At 41.2% G+C, this 17,855-nt stretch overlaps 1 protein-coding gene across 6 annotated transcripts in view; it reads left to right on the top strand.

The window, feature by feature from the left end:
- Positions 1-17,855, top strand: part of trip12 (thyroid hormone receptor interactor 12) — a 136,958-nt gene that overhangs the window by 89,283 nt on the left and 29,820 nt on the right. For 4 of the 6 annotated variants that reach the window (XM_067995069.1, XM_067995065.1, XM_067995066.1 and 1 more), the window contains exons 25-29: positions 415-556; positions 2,505-2,696; positions 9,113-9,264; positions 10,423-10,610; positions 13,033-13,106. In XM_067995069.1, the coding sequence (XP_067851170.1) occupies positions 415-556; positions 2,505-2,696; positions 9,113-9,264; positions 10,423-10,610; positions 13,033-13,106 (748 nt within the window). The remainder of the gene's footprint in view (positions 1-414; positions 557-2,504; positions 2,697-9,112; positions 9,265-10,422; positions 10,611-13,032; positions 13,107-17,855) is intronic. The other 2 variants (XM_067995070.1, XM_067995068.1) reach the window with 1 other exon arrangement.

Here is a 17,855-nt window from a genome sequence, read left to right as displayed (position 1 = left end):
ATTGGCAGCACATAGTTTTCCTAATAATCAATACCTTATTCAATATTTGCAGCTCCCAATTCCTCACTTTTTTCTGACCTAAACTTGACGTGAGCCCATTGTACCATTCAGTGTTCGCTTTCAGTGCTCTAGCAGTTGCATCTCTGCTGTCTCTTGGAAACAAAAGGGCGTGTACCAGAATGAACTATATTGCAGAGAAGTGAAGATCACCTGCCTTTTGCAGTGTGAAAATTTCAGGTCCTGTTTTTCTCTGGGAAGGTGGCAGGTGGAACGTTTTGAAGAATGTTCTACTTTAGGTAGACTAATTTTGGAGCATTACTAGCATGGTGCATTGGGAAAAACTGGAACTAAGTTTGACATTTTGGTATGTTTAAATATTGCTGTTGGGTTTTGAAAGAGCTTTTTTTCTTTCAGAGAGAAGATAAAAGTGTGGATAAAGGAACAAGCCCATAAATTTGTTGACCGTTACTTCACCTCAGAGAATGTGGATGCAAGCAATCCAGCACTGAATGTACTTCAGAGACTTTGCTCTGCCACTGAACAACTCAGTTTGCAGGTCTGAAACACATGTTTTGGAAGAACAGTTTTAATGGTTAAATTGGATCACAGGCTGCAACTTGAAACGGTTTTGAGTAGCTGTCCTAACAATGTAATTCTTGGATTTCAGTATTATGAGTACCATAGGTTACATTTCTTGTATAATAGAAACCACGAGACCGAGTTGATTTTCTTATTCCTCTCCTGTGTCTGGCTATCCCACAACATGCTTCATTTCTTGACGGAAGGCGATCAGACACTTTGTTCAGCACCATGTTGCTGCTGAATCACAAGAAGTGTACGCTTACTCTAATTTTTCCTCCATTCATCTTTTGGATCATGCCTTTACTAAAACTGAGCAGGAACTGCTGCCTTTAACATCATGGTAAAGAAAAAAAGAAATTGCATTTATATGGCACCTTTCAATCTCTGTCTCTTCACCCAAGCGCTTCACAGCCAATTAACGTTTTGAAATATAACATGGGGACCTGCAGCAGCCAATTTGTGTACAACAACAATGAGATAAATAACCAGATAATCTGTTTTAGTGGTGTTGGTTGAGGGTTAAAACTTGGTGAGGACACTGGGAGAACTTTCCTGTCCTTGGAATAGTGCCATGGCATCTTTCACATCCGTCTGAGAAAGCAGCCGCGGCCTTAGTTTAACGTCTCATCCAAGAGACTGCACTTCCAACAGTACAACACTCAATCAGTACTACACTAGCAAACTGGTAATGTATTAACAAATGAAGAATTGTGGTTTACTTGCATAGAATTACATTAAAATCACCACATAGAAACCAGGCATTTAGATCAACAAGTCCATGTTGGTTATCCTCCATGTGAACAATAGTCCTAATTGCATCCTGATTCACAATTCCTTCATTTTATCTATCTAACCTATTAAATTTTGACATGGTCTCTGCTTCAATCACAAACTGATTTTTATTTCATCTCTATGCAGTTTTTTTCCTATCTCACTTCCCCTTCTTCCTTTTGGGAAGGCAAAACTCCAGACCATTACTAAACAAAGATTGGCAATTTGGAGAGTGAAGTGCCTCTTTCCAAAGTGGGGCCTGTCCTTCTTAAAAACAGTGGGGGAAGCACAGTCAGACCATAATAAATTTAAACGGGTAGTGAATAAATATCAAGAAAAATGTGAAGGGGTACGGGGAAAAGGACAGGGAGATGGGACTGAGTTGTTACGTGTTTCAGCAAGCCGACGCAGGCATAATGGGCTGAATGGCTTCCTTGTGTGCTGTAAGTATTTTGTGATCCTCGCCAAGGACTTTGGTGCTATTTTGGTTCAAATGTAGGTTCTCTTCTATATAGCTTCCATCTCTTCCTGAATCCACCCTAGTGCCCAAAATTTTGAACATCTTCCTTTAGCACTGTTAAGTCATGCACTGATGTGTCTAAAATTCTCCCCTGAAGTAGTGCAGTGTTACCTATTGGGAGTAATCCTGAGATTACTACCCTTGAGGTCTTGCTCTTGAACTTGGGTCCTAACTGTGATGTGGCCTACCCCCATAATATACATCTGCCAGCAACTGCCCCTTGATTTTAAATGGTCCAATGATGCACCTGATGCATATTCTGCAGTTAGTGCCTTTGGTCAGCTTTCAGGCTAGATTTGAAGCACTTACTGCATTTAAAATTACAGCTGTATCAGGCCTCAACTCTTGCTTTATGCATCCCCTGAAGATGCTTGGGGTGCAAGTAGAGTCGCAGAATAGTATCTGAGGTTATAAACACCGTAGGAGGTATAATTTTTTTGTATAAAGAACTTGTATGGAAAGTACTCCCTCCGGCCATTTCAAGTTGCACGACAATTATATAAGTAATTCATTCTCGTAAAATGCATACAGTAATGACTATTTTGATTGCACACAGGATTATTTAAGCAGTAGTATTTTATTTTAAATGTTACAATCTTGTATGCAAGCTCACAGTATTTTTTTCCCAAAGGTGGATGGTGGGATTGAGTGCCTTTTAGAAATTCGCTCAATAGTCTCGGAGTCTGATGTGTCCTCCTTCGAAATCCAGCACAGTGGTTTTGTAAAACAGTTGCTGTTGTATTTGACTTCAAGAAGTGATAAAGACCTTGTGTGCCGACATGTCAGATTGAGAAGGTTCCTTCATGTTTTCTATGGTTGTCCAGTGAGTAGTAAATTCTAATTTCCGATTTATAATTTATTGTCTTGTCTATTCTTACCAATTTGTTGTTGATTTTAATAGCACCAAATCTGGTTTGGTAAGATCCTGTCTTAAACTGATGGTGTGCTGGACAATACTTTTCCTCGTTCTTTTTGTGAATTAAGTGGAATGTATTTAAGCTGTCAGTTTCAAATAGATTACAAAATTATTTGGAAAATCTATTAGTGGAAGTAGCGTCAACTGCTGAGTCAGTTAATCAAAATTGTGACAGTTTTTTGGATGTGGTGAATCACTTGTGTGTAATGAAGTGACTGGAGAAACTCTAGCACTTCTTGAAGGTGTCCCATCACTATCTCAAGGCAACTATTGTAAACAATTTTACAACACCAAGTTATAGTCCAGCAATTTTATTTTAAATTCACAAGCTTTCGGAGACTTCCTCCTTCCTCAGGTAGGAGGAAGTCTCCGAAAGCTTGTGAATTTAAAATAAAATTGCTGGACTATAACTTGGTGTTGTAAAATTGTTTACAATTGTCAACCCCAGTCCATCACCGGCATCTCCACATCAAGGCAACTAGTGATGGATAGTAAATATGGCCTTGCCAGCATCCTGATTTTTTTTAAAAATGATTGGTGAAAGACTGTAAGCGAGATCCAGATGAGCTATACAATGAATTGATTCTTAATTCAGTTTGTTATATCTTGCTCATTACGAGGCTGGTTCCACTATTTTACAGAAGTTTGAAAATAACTTAAGGGTGAGTTATTGGCCCATGGGTCCATATAAATAACTGTAGAGTTTAAAATGTAAGTGCTTCAACAGTCTAGAACAGGTCCCAAAAACCAGCCTTTTTCACCAAAATCCAAACCCTGTAAAGCTGGGGAACCTGCTTTAGCTGTGGTTTGCATGTGATAGGAACTAGTTCCTAAGGTGTGTTGCACAAAGGTTAACAGGGATTGCCTTAGTTCATCCCTTCTTTTGTAAACAATTTTACAACACCAAGTTATAGTCCAGCAATTGTATTTTAAATTCACAAGCTTTCGGAGATTTTCTCCTTCCTCAGGCAAATGTTTCAAGAGCTCCTTGAAGCCTACGCATTTATACATATTGAACAATACATGGTGTTTACAGACTGCCCCTGCAACTGCCCGTTGCCAAGGCAATCACCGTGTTCAGACAGAGAGGTGTCACCTGCAGAACCCCCGAATACACATTCAACAAAAAAACAAACAGGAAAAAAAAGAGAAAAAAAAACAGAGAGAGGCAGAAACATCCGGAAGGCAGAGAGAGCCAGCAAATGACCCATTATATTAAAAACAGATAACATTTGTTCGCTGGTGGGGTAACGTGTAGCGTGACATGAACCCAAGATCCCGGTTGAGGCCGTCCTCATGGGTGCGGAACTTGGCTATCAATTTCTGCTCGACGATTTTGCGTTGTCGTGTGTCTCGAAGGCCGCCTTGGAGTACGCTTACCCGAAGGTCGGTGGATGAATGTCCATGACTGCTGAAGTGTTCCCCGACTGGGAGGGAACCCTCCTGTTTGGCGATTGTTGCGCGGTGTCCGTTCATCCGTTGTCGCAGCGTCTGCATGGTCTCGCCAATGTACCATGCTCTGGGGCATCCTTTCCTGCAACGTATGAGGTAGACAACGTTGGCCGAGTCACAGGAGTATGAACCATGCACCTGGTGGGTGGTGTCCTCTCGTGTGATGGTGGTATCTGTGTCGATGATCTGGCATGTCTTGCAGAGGTTACCGTGGCAGGGTTGTGTGGCGTCGTGGACGCTGTTCTCTTGAAAGCTAGGTAGTTTGCTGCGAACGATGGTCTGTTTGAGGTTGGGTGGCTGTTTAAAGGCGAGTAGTGGAGGTGTGGGGATGGCCATAGCGAGGTGTTTGTCCTCATTGATGACATGTTGAAGGCTGCGGAGAACATGGCGTAGTTTCTCCGCTCCGGGGAAGTACTGGACGACAAAGGGTACTCTGTTGGTTGCGTCCCGTGTTAGTCTCCTGAGGAGGTCTATGCGATTTTTTGCTGTGGCCCGTCGGAACTGTCGATCGATGAGTCGAGCGTCATATCCCGTTACTAGGGCGTCTTTCAGCCACCCAACCTCAAACAGACCATCGTTCGCAGCAAACTACCTAGCTTTCAAGAGAACAGCGTCCACGACGCCACACAACCCTGCCACGGTAACCTCTGCAAGACATGCCAGATCATCGACACAGATACCACCATCACACGAGAGGACACCACCCACCAGGTGCATGGTTCATACTCCTGTGACTCGGCCAACGTTGTCTACCTCATACGTTGCAGGAAAGGATGCCCCAGAGCATGGTACATTGGCGAGACCATGCAGACGCTGCGACAACGGATGAACGGACACCGCGCAACAATCGCCAAACAGGAGGGTTCCCTCCCAGTCGGGGAACACTTCAGCAGTCATGGACATTCATCCACCGACCTTCGGGTAAGCGTACTCCAAGGCGGCCTTCGAGACACACGACAACGCAAAATCGTCGAGCAGAAATTGATAGCCAAGTTCCGCACCCATGAGGACGGCCTCAACCGGGATCTTGGGTTCATGTCACGCTACACGTTACCCCACCAGCGAACAAATGTTATCTGTTTTTAATATAATGGGTCATTTGCTGGCTCTCTCTGCCTTCCGGATGTTTCTGCCTCTCTCTGTTTTTTTTTCTCTTTTTTTTCCTGTTTGTTTTTTTGTTGAATGTGTATTCGGGGGTTCTGCAGGTGACACCTCTCTGTCTGAACACGGTGATTGCCTTGGCAACGGGCAGTTGCAGGGGCAGTCTGTAAACACCATGTATTGTTCAATATGTATAAATGCGTAGGCTTCAAGGAGCTCTTGAAACATTTGCCTGAGGAAGGAGAAAATCTCCGAAAGCTTGTGAATTTAAAATAAAATTGCTGGACTATAACTTGGTGTTGTAAAATTGTTTACAATTGTCAACCCCAGTCCATCACCGGCATCTCCACATCATCCCTTCTTTGACAGTGTTGCATGTTTCAAATTCTGATGTGAAAGATTGAGCTTTGAAGGGAAGCTGCTTAAGTTTTTGTGGGTGCCTACATAAACCTACTGGTCAGGCCTTACCATAGCTGTGCTTCTGTATTAAAAAGGGAAACTGCAAGTTTAGGGTGATCAGAGTTGGAAGTTTCCCTTTAAGTACCAGTACATGGAGTTATTTGATTAGATAGACTGTGCCCTTATATAATGAGTTCTACTATAAAATCCGTTATTTATTATAGGTAGTCTCCCATAGTATTGCTTATGCCAAAAGAAAATGTTTTTCATTCTGTACCTTTCCCTGTGCATTGTCGAGTCCCCCACCATTAACATCCTTGGGGCCACCACTGACCAGAAGCTTAACTGGACCAGCCAAATCAACACTTCAGCTAAAGGAGTAGGGCAGAGGTTGGGTACTCTGACTCACACCATAACCCCTCAAAGCCTCTCCATTGTCTATAAGGCTCAAGTCTGGAATGTGATGGAGTATTCACCATTCACTTGGATGACTGGAACTGCAACAACACCAGAAGGTCTGCACCATCCAGGACACAGCAGTCTGCTTGATCAGTGCTCTTGCCACTGAACTTGATATTAACCCCTCTCACTGGTGCAGCTTGGCTGCAATATGTATCATCTACATGCACAAGATGCACTGCAGCAACTCTCCAATATTATTTTGACAGCAGTCCAGTGACCTCTACCACTGAAGGAGGAGCACAGTGTTGCATCACCACCTTCAAGTCACACATCATCCTGACTTGGATATGTCACTGTTCCTTCATTGTTGCTGGATCAAAATACTGGAAGTCCCTACCTAACACAATCGTGGGAGCTCAAGGATTACAGAAGTTCAAGAAAAAGACCCACCACCGTAGGACAACTAAGGATGGGCAATTAATGCCGCATTGGCAGTGTCACCCACATCCTGGAGAAAAAAAACTGTAGAAACTTTAACCACCTCATTTTTTTGGTGTGGCAATGATTGACCTCTGAGGGGAAAAAATTTGAACTTTTTTAAATGGGCTGCTGATTTGTGACTAGCTTTTCCTACCAGCCTCTATTCAAGCAAATCAGCAGTTCTTAGTTATTTAAGACCCAGTGCAAGGCAGTGCACATTTAACATTTTGAAGGCTGACTCGTAGTTTTCCCTACAAGGACTTTTAATTGTTTGCTGTGTTGCAGCTGCTTACCTCTCCCCTAAATCCTGCTCCCGGCCCCCCCCCCCACCCCAAAGTATATTTGTCCATGTTTGGACCCTGGGGAGTGAAGGGACACTAACCTTGAACAGCCTTTAAAAACGGTGATTATATTGGTGCTCATTTTCTGTATTCGATCCTCTACAAGACTTTCCCTTCCCTAAGTCAACCCACCAAAGCCTGTCACTAAATGTAAATGAAGCTTCAAGAGCAACCCTGTAATTAATATTGATTAAAATTACTATCCTTCATTTGAGGCAAGCACTTAAATTTCTAGTGCATTTTCCAAAAAGTTTCTGATCACTCCAGTGTACTCCAAAATATAAAGGAAATTCCTGCTGAATGTGGAATTTAGCTCTCCTGTACCAGTCAAAAACTGACACTTCTGCATTATTTATAGTGACAGGAAAGTGAAGTGCACATATCTACTGCCCTCCTGATCATCCAAAGCCCTCCTACACTTCCATACTGACAGCATCGTGTTTTAGCTTGTTACTGATAGCAGGTCTCCTCCAAGTAAAAGCTGTGGATTTTTAAACTATACATGGTCTAGTTATGTGCAATTACTGTCATGCCAGAACTTTGAGTACATATTGAGGCATGGTTTTGAAGGTACCATACAGCATTGCTGTGCAACTGCAATAGGTTGGAATTCGGCTAGCAGTAGCCATGTATTTTTGGCCAATCCTTTTGCTTTTTAAAATTAGTGGTACAGATTCAAGGTAAAACCTGGAGCTGGGTAAGAAATTTGCTGATGCATAGGAAGCAGTGCGGTACTTTTTAAGTGGGGTGAGGACCTTGAGTAGTGTGCTGTAATTAGGTCCCCTCATGTTTCTAAATTAGATTAACAGATTTGGGTTCAGATGTTGAATGCAGACAGGTAAGATTCACAGACAATACCAAACTTGAGGAAGGCTTTAAAATCTGAGGAGACAACCACGCACCTACAAATTGAATTAGATAAAATATTTAAGTGGCAGGCATAGTGGCATTTATAAATTAAAATGTTGGGATTTTCAGAACCTCACTTGGATGTTCAAGTACAAGTGGAGCTAGCCAACACACTTCAGAGTTAAATTTTATATATACATGTATTCAGATTTAAAGCATTTGAGTGAAAATTAGGAATGGTAATTTGCTGTTGAGGGAAATCTGCTGAGTGTCAACTTTCAAAACTTAATTTTCATATATTGAAAGCCTAGAACCTTACCTCTTCAATCTCCTCCCTACTGAGGGTGCACATATGCAGAGTAAGCCAAAGGTGAGGAAAATAAGACATCAAAAACAAAGCCCTGATATACAGGCCCAGCTCCAAGACTGAACCACAGTGCAAGCTTTTGGGCTCAGGGGAAGTAAATTTGTTAAATTGATATAGCAGTTCATGGGTGACTCTTGGTAACATTACTTTGTTGTGCTGATTTAACTGTTTACATCTTATTTTTAACTGTACATGTTGGTTTCTTATGCAACCAAGAACATTGCGCGGGGGGGGAGGGAGAAAAGAATGAATGATTTGGCTAGCTTAGGCTGCTGATGGTTTTTCTTACTCACCCATATTTGATTTGTGTTAAGTCACTTGGATATTTGATCCAATCAGCTTGCTTAAAGTAATGATCATTTGAGGCAGAGTTCTTTGCCTAACAGCTTGTGACATGATTGAAAAATCTGATGCTGTAAATGCACATTGTAGCTTTAATTATATAGGTACATTGCCACTTTTTTTTAGTGGGCTGAAATTTTATAAACTCATTTCTCCACCGACGACATCAACTGGTAATAGGCTAAGAAATAAACTGGGGGTTGCTAATTATTCTTTCTGTCACAGGCCTGTTTTTAATTTAGCACGTTTATAGCAGGTAATGTTAAAGGCTATAAATCGCAAGTACTAGGTGTATTATTGGGTTGAAAAGCTCTGTCCCCAAATGGACAGCTGTGACTTGTAGCTCTCAGCTCTCGCCATTCAAACTGTTCTGCCTCAAGAATTTTGTGAATGTTGACTAGGTCACTACCATACCATGTGCTGATTTTAGCTCCTCCCATATAAATGTGCTTTTAGCCATCTCGTCAATCAAGAAATAGAATGGGTAACAAAGAAGACTATTAGCCATACCAGTAGCTATGAAGGGTGGAGAAAAATATTAAAACTTGAGAATTATCATGGATTTTTATGTACTTAATCTAACTTTGCAGCCTCCAGGAGAAGAACCTCTTGGTCGACTAGAACCTCTAGGAAATGGGCCTTTGCTCGCACTGGTGCACAAAATGAACAACTGTCTGAGCCAGATGGAGCAATTTCCTGTGAAGGTGCATGATTTTCCGAGTGGGAATGGAACAGGAAGCAGGTATTAATTGTGTATTAATTTGACTTTACTAAACAGAAATATTATGATTTAAACCAGGTAGGTATGTGTGGGTAGTTCCACCATTAAGCACTTGATCTGCCCCTCCTCCTTCATTTCTGCCATCTCTCCTTCTCCTCTTACCCCTCTTTTCCTCCTCTTTCCGCCCCCCCCCTCAAACTCCAAAAAAAAAAGCCATCATTAACGAGTAACATTTCCTACCTGGTAGGAGATATTTGTGGATTGCAGTAATTTAACCTGTTTGAGCCAGGAAAATGTAATATTAACTTGTGCCCCGATTTTAACTTCCTAGTGGGAGTTGTGCGGCCAGGGACCTAGGCAGACGGCAAACCGTCCGGCTCTCTGCTGCATGGGGCCTGCACGAGTGGTCCCCGGGACCCAGGTAAGTGGGGGGAGGGGTGGTCAATAGGGCATTGCGTTTGACGGGGACGGGGGAGGCACATGGTTTTCTGGTCCCAACTTCTCTTGCCATGAGGTTAGCCTGGCGGTGAAGCCATGGCTTCCCCACGCAGGCCTTGGGATAAAATTGTAGTCGGGCCCCAATGGTGGTGGGTGTCCCTCATCTGCTCAAATAAGCAGATTAAAATTACAACCCGAGGGAAGGCAGCGGGATTGGAGGGGGCTGGTCACTGCGGCCATTTTAACTGCCCGCCCAGCTGGTTTCCACTGGGTTAAAATCATTCCTTTATTGGGAGGATTCCAACCTGGAAATCGCAATCGGTATCCAGAATTTCTCTGATGCCATTCTGTGGGATATTCAGTAAAGCAACCCACTGATGGGTTCTAATTGTCAACGTCAGCAGTGTGGCTCATAGAATGATTTTAGAAGCTGGGGATTGACCAAAATTTAAAACTACCAGATAGGATATTTACTTTTTGGAAAGCATTACTTTACTTTTTGGTAAGAAATATTGAAAATAATTTTGTTCCCTCTTTCACAACCCCACTCTTCCCCCTCTCCCCACCCCCTACCATAACATTTATGTTTTATGTACTGAGACCAACTGTTATCCTAATTTAAAAAAATTATAGTTGCCTGTGCAATGGTGATTGCAGTTCTGTAAATTAATGTCTGAGAAAACATTTTTACAATCTTTTTCACTTTGTAATTATATTTTTAAAAATTTCTTTGTTCAACAGGGGATCGCAGGCCCTGAAATTCTTCAATACACATCAGTTAAAATGTCAGCTGCAGAGACATCCAGACAGTACCAATGTCAAGCAGTGGAAGGGTGGTCCTGTGAAGATCGATCCATTGGCTTTAGTACAGGCTATTGAGCGCTATCTTGTCGTCAGAGGTGGTGGCTGCTTTATTTCTGTGTTAAGCAGTAAAACTTTATTTTCTTACCCTTTGTGTTGTGCTGCAGGAAATAGTGTTCATGTTTGATGTGGTTGATTTATGTGGGGTAAAAATCCATGAGAGGGTAGGAGTTTTGGCAAACTAACACAATTGAATGTTTAAATTTCATTAATTTTAGCAACAGATTAACATTTTGACTATGCAAAAATTTACCATGCTCAAATTTTCTACTTTATATACAGTATAACTTGGCTTAACAACTCTTAAATATGAGTTTTTGATGTCTTGGTAATTGCAAAGTCAGCATTTGAAATCAACAGATCACTCAGGCAATAAAAAGCTAGACTAGATTTAAGCGAACCTGTTGAACTGCTGGTTACTTTTTTAAAGCTAGGATATCTGTCATACAAGTTGAAGGTTATCAATCCACAGTTCAGAAGTAGTTTATATTTTCTTAGTGGTTTGTTGTTCTGGTTGAAGATTCATTGGTTTGCTAAAAATTTGAGTGCAGAAAAGAACTCTCATCACGGATGAAGGGCAAGCCAGCAGATAAAGTCTCTTATCAATGCTCCTTTGTAACTGGACAGTAGCAAGTGGATAAAAGTGAGCTAGTTTGACTCTGCTCTCCCTGCAGCTAGACTCTTCCTTCAGTGTCATCAGCTGAGATTGAGATCTGTGTATGGAACTTCAGGTACACGGCTACCAAACTGCAGACCAATGCCCTGGCACATCAGTTATATAGTTGCCCTCCAAATTTGGGTTTATTAGGTACCCCAGATACAGTCACAAATCGCTTTGGTTTTTACTAAATAGAAAGATACTGGAGAAGAGGTGAATCCTGAAGTGGTTGAAAGCAAGATGAGATATGATGGATGAAAGGAAATTTTTAGATAGTTAGTCTAAAGGAAGACAAAGCACAAGAGCCTGACAGGATACATCCTAGGATTCTGTGGGAGGAGAGGGAGGAAATTGTCAATGCCGTAAAAATGATACTTTAGCACTGTATTGAGCGTGGACCTGTGTCTGAGGATTGGAGTGTGGCCAAAGGAGTACCCATTTTTTAAAAAGGGAGATGGACATAATCTGGGCAATTACAGACCAATTACTTTAACATCTGTGCTAGGGAAATATTTTTAGATTCTCTTCAGTATGATATTACCATGTATATTGATAAAGATAATAGTCAGAAGTAGCCAGCATGGATTTCAAAAGGGACAATTCTGCTTGATAAACCTCATTTATAAGCCTCAAGAGGGTGGTGTCAAATATTTGATACCAAACTAGAAGGTATTGTTAATTTTTTAGAAGACCAAAGGGATATTGATAAGATGGGGGAAATGGACTAAAAAGTAGATGTAATCCATTGTCATGAAGTGTGAGGTGATACATTTTGGTTAAAAAACAAACATCCAGGTTCACAGGATGTTAAAGACGGCACCTCAGCTTGATAAGGCCATAAAAGAAAAGTTAATGGAATTCTAGGTGTTATCTCAAAATATAGAATATAAAAGCCAAGTGGTAATGATAAACCTATATAAAACTATAAAGACAGTATTGGGTTCCATGTTATAAGAAGGATATTGAATCTTTAGAGAGGGTGAACAACATCATGTCCTGGTTGCAGGGCGGACTGGCCTCCATCAATTCCATAATGCTGTATTATTGGCATGCCCCCTTTTGTTGGGAGATTTCCAAACACACTCACGTACTTTCCGGGGGAGTCTGTCCGACCCGCCTGGTTGGGCAATGACCTAATTCCATGTTATAACTTCAGTGTATAATTATTGTACATATTAAGGACTCCTTAGTCATGAGCTAAACAGTTCTGAGGTTTGAGATTCTGTTCTAACCATTTTGTAATCTAGCATCCCTCTGCAGTAGTGATTAGCAGCAAGTTTTTGTAAGGCACTACAAACCAGTATGCTGTGCCATTTTGCTTGTATTTGCATGACTGAAGTAGAAGGTCAAAACTATTAATTTTATAGTGACTCATTTCTTCTTAACCCCTTCCCCAAAAGTTCAGAAATATAGTGGGTCAGGGTTCACTTTTTGAGAGACCCTCTTGTTTTTGAAGTGCTTTTGTCCTGTCAGATGTTTCATTGCTATTCATCATCCCTGTCCAGAAGGATCTGTGGATAGCTTTCATTCTAATTTCAAAATCAGCTGCTTGGAGGTTAATGAGCAGTGTTCCTCTTGTTTCCCTCCCCTGGACTATGTTTGACACTTCCCTACAGTTGAACAGCCAAGCTCAGGAACTCCTAAATTGGGATCTTGGATATAAGCCTGTATCCTACCAGTTCACAGTTGGGGCTTTGTTACACAGCACGTCATGGTCAGGCTTCATTTTTGTTGCTTTGTTGAAGTTAGTCTTATGATCTCCAGCAGTCTGTGGTTGTCGAAAGTCTGAAACTGTAGGGCTCATGTTGACATGAATGTTTCTGTAATTCAAGGGTATGGAAGAATACGTGAAGAAGACGAAGACAGTGATGATGATGGCTCAGATGATGAAATTGATGAGTCATTGGTAAGTTTATTTTATGTGTTCATAGTCTAAAAGTAACTAACTTTTTTGTCATCAGTATTGTCATCAGAACTGGTTTATTGGGTCTGTGACAACCATAAAGGCAAAACTCTAGGATATTGCTGTAGTTATCTGCTTGTGACTTTGTCCAAATACTCACCTGCTTTGTAAGTAATAAGATTGGATTGGTGCTTTGGAATATGTTGTGAATTGAATTATTTATACAACTGTTTGTTACAATAGGATGTGTACATTCTTGACCACATTGCAAAATAGAATTTTATCAGAGGCTTTCCTTTTAATATGGAGGGAGGAAAGAGTATGAGCAAATGTCTAGGAAAAAAAACTACTCCATTGATGCATTTCCTGTTCAGTGTATCCATTGCATTGGTTCTGAAGGTTTTGCATTAATGTTGGGTCTATGAGAGCAATGCTTGGGTGCTGGCTGTGCTTTGGTGAATTTCCTGTTGTTATCTTGCTGTTGGGTTGATTCGTTCCCACAATTGAGTAGTCTCAAAAGTGGATCCATTGTTTTATAGCTGGTTGTTTTGATCTAGCTATAGTTCTAATGTTATCTTGGAATCATGACCAATCAGGGCTCTCGTGTAGGTGACTAGGTTGGAGCTTCAGTGGCAGCAGTTCTCTTGCCACTGTGTTCCTGGTTGGTTTGATTTATTCTTTCAGCTGTTTTGTCTAGTGCCAGAATATGGTGAAACCTTGATTGAACAATTGTTAAAACATGCTGCAATGTGCTCCGTTGCCACAAGGTGGTCTAACTTTGATAGAGCCAGGCTACATAAGAAATAGGAGTTGGCCATACGGTTCCTTGAGCCTGCTCAGCCATTCAGTAAGATCATGGATGATCTTGAACCTCAAGGTTCCCACCTGATCCCCATATCCCTTGATTCCCCTGGAGTCCAAAAATCTATCGATCTCAGCCTTGAATATATACTGAATGACTAAGCATCCAAAGCCCTCTGGAATAGAGAAATCTAAAGATTCACAACCCTCTGAGTGAAGAAGTTTCTCCTCTGTCTTAAATGTCTGACCCCTTTTCTTGAGATTATGACCACCTACTTCTAGACTCTCCAGTGGGGGGGGTGAAACAGCTTCTCAGCATCTACCCTGTCAAGCCCTCTCAGAATCTTATATATTTCAATGAGATCACCTCTCATTCTTCTAAACTCCAGAGAGTATAGGCCCATTGCACTCAATCTCTCCTCACAGGACAACCCTCTCATCCCAGGAACCTTCGTTGCACCCCCTCTATAAGGCAAGTATATCCTTCCTTAGGTAAGGAATCCAAAACTGTATACACTACTCCAGGTGTGATCTCACATGTACAGTTGCAGCACGACTTCCTTACTCATGGCCTTTAATGCCAGGGGGTTGGAGTACAACATATCATTTGCCTTCCTTATTGCTTGCTGTACCCACATATTAACTTTTGTGATTAGTGTACAAGGACACCCAAACCCCTCTGAACACCAATGTTTAATAGTTTCTCGCCATTTAAAAAGTATTCTGGTTTTCTATTCTTCCTACCAAAGTGAATAACCTCACATTTCCCCACTTTTTATACTCATCTGCCACCTTCTTGCCCCACTCACTTAGCCTGTCTATATGCCTTTGCAGACTCTTTGTGTCCTCCTCACAGCTTACTTTCCCACCTAGCTTTGTGTCACCAGCAAACTTAGATACATTACACTCGGTCCCTTCATCTAAGACATTGAATATAGATTGTAAATAGCTGAGGCCCCAGCACTGATCCTTGCGGCACCCCACCAGTTATAGCCTGCCAACCTGAAAATGACCTGTTCATTCCTAGTCTCTGTTTTCTTCTCATTAACCAATCCTCTATCCATGCTAATATATTACCCTCAACTCCATGAGTCCGTATCTTGTGTGGCACCTTTATAGAATGCCTTTTGAAAATCCAAATATACTACATCTACTGGTTCCCCTTTATTTACCCTGCTAGTTACATCCTCAAAAAAACTAATAGATTTGTCAAACATGATTTCCTTTTCATAAAACCATGTTGACTCTACCTAATCATATAATTTTTTTTTAAGTGCCCTGTTACCACGTCCTTAATAATGGATTCCAGCATTTTCCCGACCTAGTTATGTCAGGCTAACTGGCCTGTAGTTCCCTGTTTTCTCTCTCTCCTTTCTTGAATAGTGGTGTTACATTTGCTAACTTCCAATTCACTAGGACCGTTCTAGAATCTAGGGAATTTTGGAAGATCGCAACCAATGCAACCACTATCTCTGCAGCCACCTCTTTTAGGACCTGAGGATTTAGGCCATCAGGTCCAGGGGAATTATCAGCTTTTAGTTCCATTAATTTCTCCAGTACTTTTTCTTTACTTTAAGTTCTTCACTCTCATTAGACCTTTGGTTCCCCACTATTTCTGGTATTTTTTTTGTCTTCTACTGTGAAGACAGATACAAAATATTTGTTTAACGCCTCTGCTGTTTCCTTATTCCCCTTTATAACTTCTCCTGTCTTGGCCTCCAAAGGAATCACGTTTACTTTCACTGCTCTCTTCTGTTTTACATACTTGTCGAAGCTCTTACAATCTGTTTTGTATATTTCTTGCTAGTTTACTCTCATTCTATTTTCTCCCTCTATCAATTTTTTGGTCATCCTTTGCTGGTTTCTAAAACTCTCCCAATCCTTAGGCTTTACTATTCTTAGCAACATTTTAAGCCTCTTCTTTTAATCTAATACTATCCTTAACTTCTTTAGTTAGCCACGGATGGATCACTTTTCCCATGGAGTTTTTAATTTCTCAATGGAATGTATATTCATTGAGAATTATGAATTATTTCTATAAATGTTCGCCATTGCTTATCTGCAGTCATGTCTTTTAATCTAATTTCCCAATCTACTTTAGCCCCTCATACCTATGTAATTGGCTTTGTTTAAGTTTAAGACTCTAGTTTCGGACTTAAGCATATCACACTCGATCTCAATGTGAAATTCATCATATTACGATCAGTCTTCCCCAGAGGATCCCTTACTATGAGATTACTAATTAACCCCTGTCTCATTACACAAGACAAGATCTGGTTGGTTCCATGACGTATTGTTCTAGGAAACTGTCTTGAATGCATTCCATGAACTCTCCCTCCAAACTACTTTTTGCCAATTTGATTTGCCCAGTCTGTATGAAGATTGAAGTCCCCTATGAATATTGCGTTACCTTTGTTACGAGCTCCTCTTAGTTGTTGATTAATACTCTGTCCAACAATATAACTACTATTAGGGGACCTAATAAATTACTCCCACCAGTGTTTTCTGTCCCTTGTTATTTCATATCCCCACCCATACTGATTCTACTTCCTGATCTTCCGAGCAAAGATCCTTTCTCACTACTGTCCTTATGGCATCCTTTATTATCAGGGCTATCCACTCTTTCTCCTCCCCCCCCCCCCCCCCCCCCCCCCCCAACCAAAGTCAAGTACCCTGGAATATTTAGGTCCCAATCTTGTCACCTTGCAACCATGTCTCATTAATGGCTACCAGATCAAACCCATTTATCTCTGCCATTAATTCGTCTTTTCTTGTTGATGCTTCGTGCATTCAGACAAAAGTCCGTTAATTTTAACTTTTTACTATTTTTCTCTGATTTGACCTTATTCACTGATGCACTAGTACCATTAAACTGTCCCTTCCTGTCATACTCTGCGTATCTTTACCCAAATCGCTACACTGCTCTATTGCCTTGACTTCTCTCTTTAGATTTATAAGTTTCCACTCACCTGAACCCTCTTTCCTCCTCCCCTTCCCCCCGGCACCCATTTTTTTTAAGTTGAGAAACCTATCTACAGCCCTAGTTATTTGATTCGTCAGGTCACTGGTCCCTGCCCGGTTTAAGTGAAACCCAACAGATCATCTCCCTCTTTCCCCAGTACTTGTGCCAGTGCCCTATGAATCGAAGCATCTGTTTTCCACACCACTCTGAGCCATGCATTTAACTCTCTGATCTGTTTGACCCTGTGCCTAATGTTAAAACCGTGCAGGAACTGTATGCAATATGCTTTTTTAACAAGCTTACATTTATTGCAACTAAATGTATTCTTGCAACATCATTGAAGTGACATTACCTATGTTTTCCTTTAAATGGTTTGCTCCATCAACATTTCACCTGTCCTACAAATTGGTCTTTTCAAGATGTTCCTTGAATCCTTGCACTTATTACTGTATTCAGATGGCAAATGCTTTATAAATTGCAGGAGTATTGTTACTGGTAGTAAATATATTTCAATTGAAGTCCCTGAAATTTAATATTTTTTAGCAGTGTCACCACTCCTTTTGCGTCTACCTTTTTTAAAGTAAGGATAAGCTGACCAGAATTGCATATTCCCTCGTACCTGTAGCCTGATTTAGCTTTGAGAGCCCACAGTACAGTAACCAAATAAGGCACCCTTGTACCTCACTGTAGCTGGAGTGTAAGTAGGTTTTTTTTTTAAAAAGCTCGTACTTTAATTGCTACTTATTAGGAGTGAGCCCAACTTGTAAGCACACAATACCTCTGCTCCAGGCAATCTGGCAAGTGCAGCCTGATGCATTAATACCTCCACTTTGACCCAGACATCATGTCATTGTCCAATCAGCTATATAGTTATAACCCATGCCTTGTTGCATTCTGTTAATCTGGCCTCCATTATCTGTCCCAAGCACTTAGACCTCGAGTGGGTTGAATCCAACAGGTAGCACTCTTTACCCAAGTAAAAGATATAG

This window comes from Heptranchias perlo, chromosome 13 (assembly GCF_035084215.1).
Source record: "Heptranchias perlo isolate sHepPer1 chromosome 13, sHepPer1.hap1, whole genome shotgun sequence".
Lineage (NCBI taxonomy): Eukaryota > Metazoa > Chordata > Chondrichthyes > Hexanchiformes > Hexanchidae > Heptranchias > Heptranchias perlo.
The sequence above is the reverse complement of the archived record's forward strand: the minus strand, read 5'-3'. Positions and strand labels throughout refer to the sequence as shown.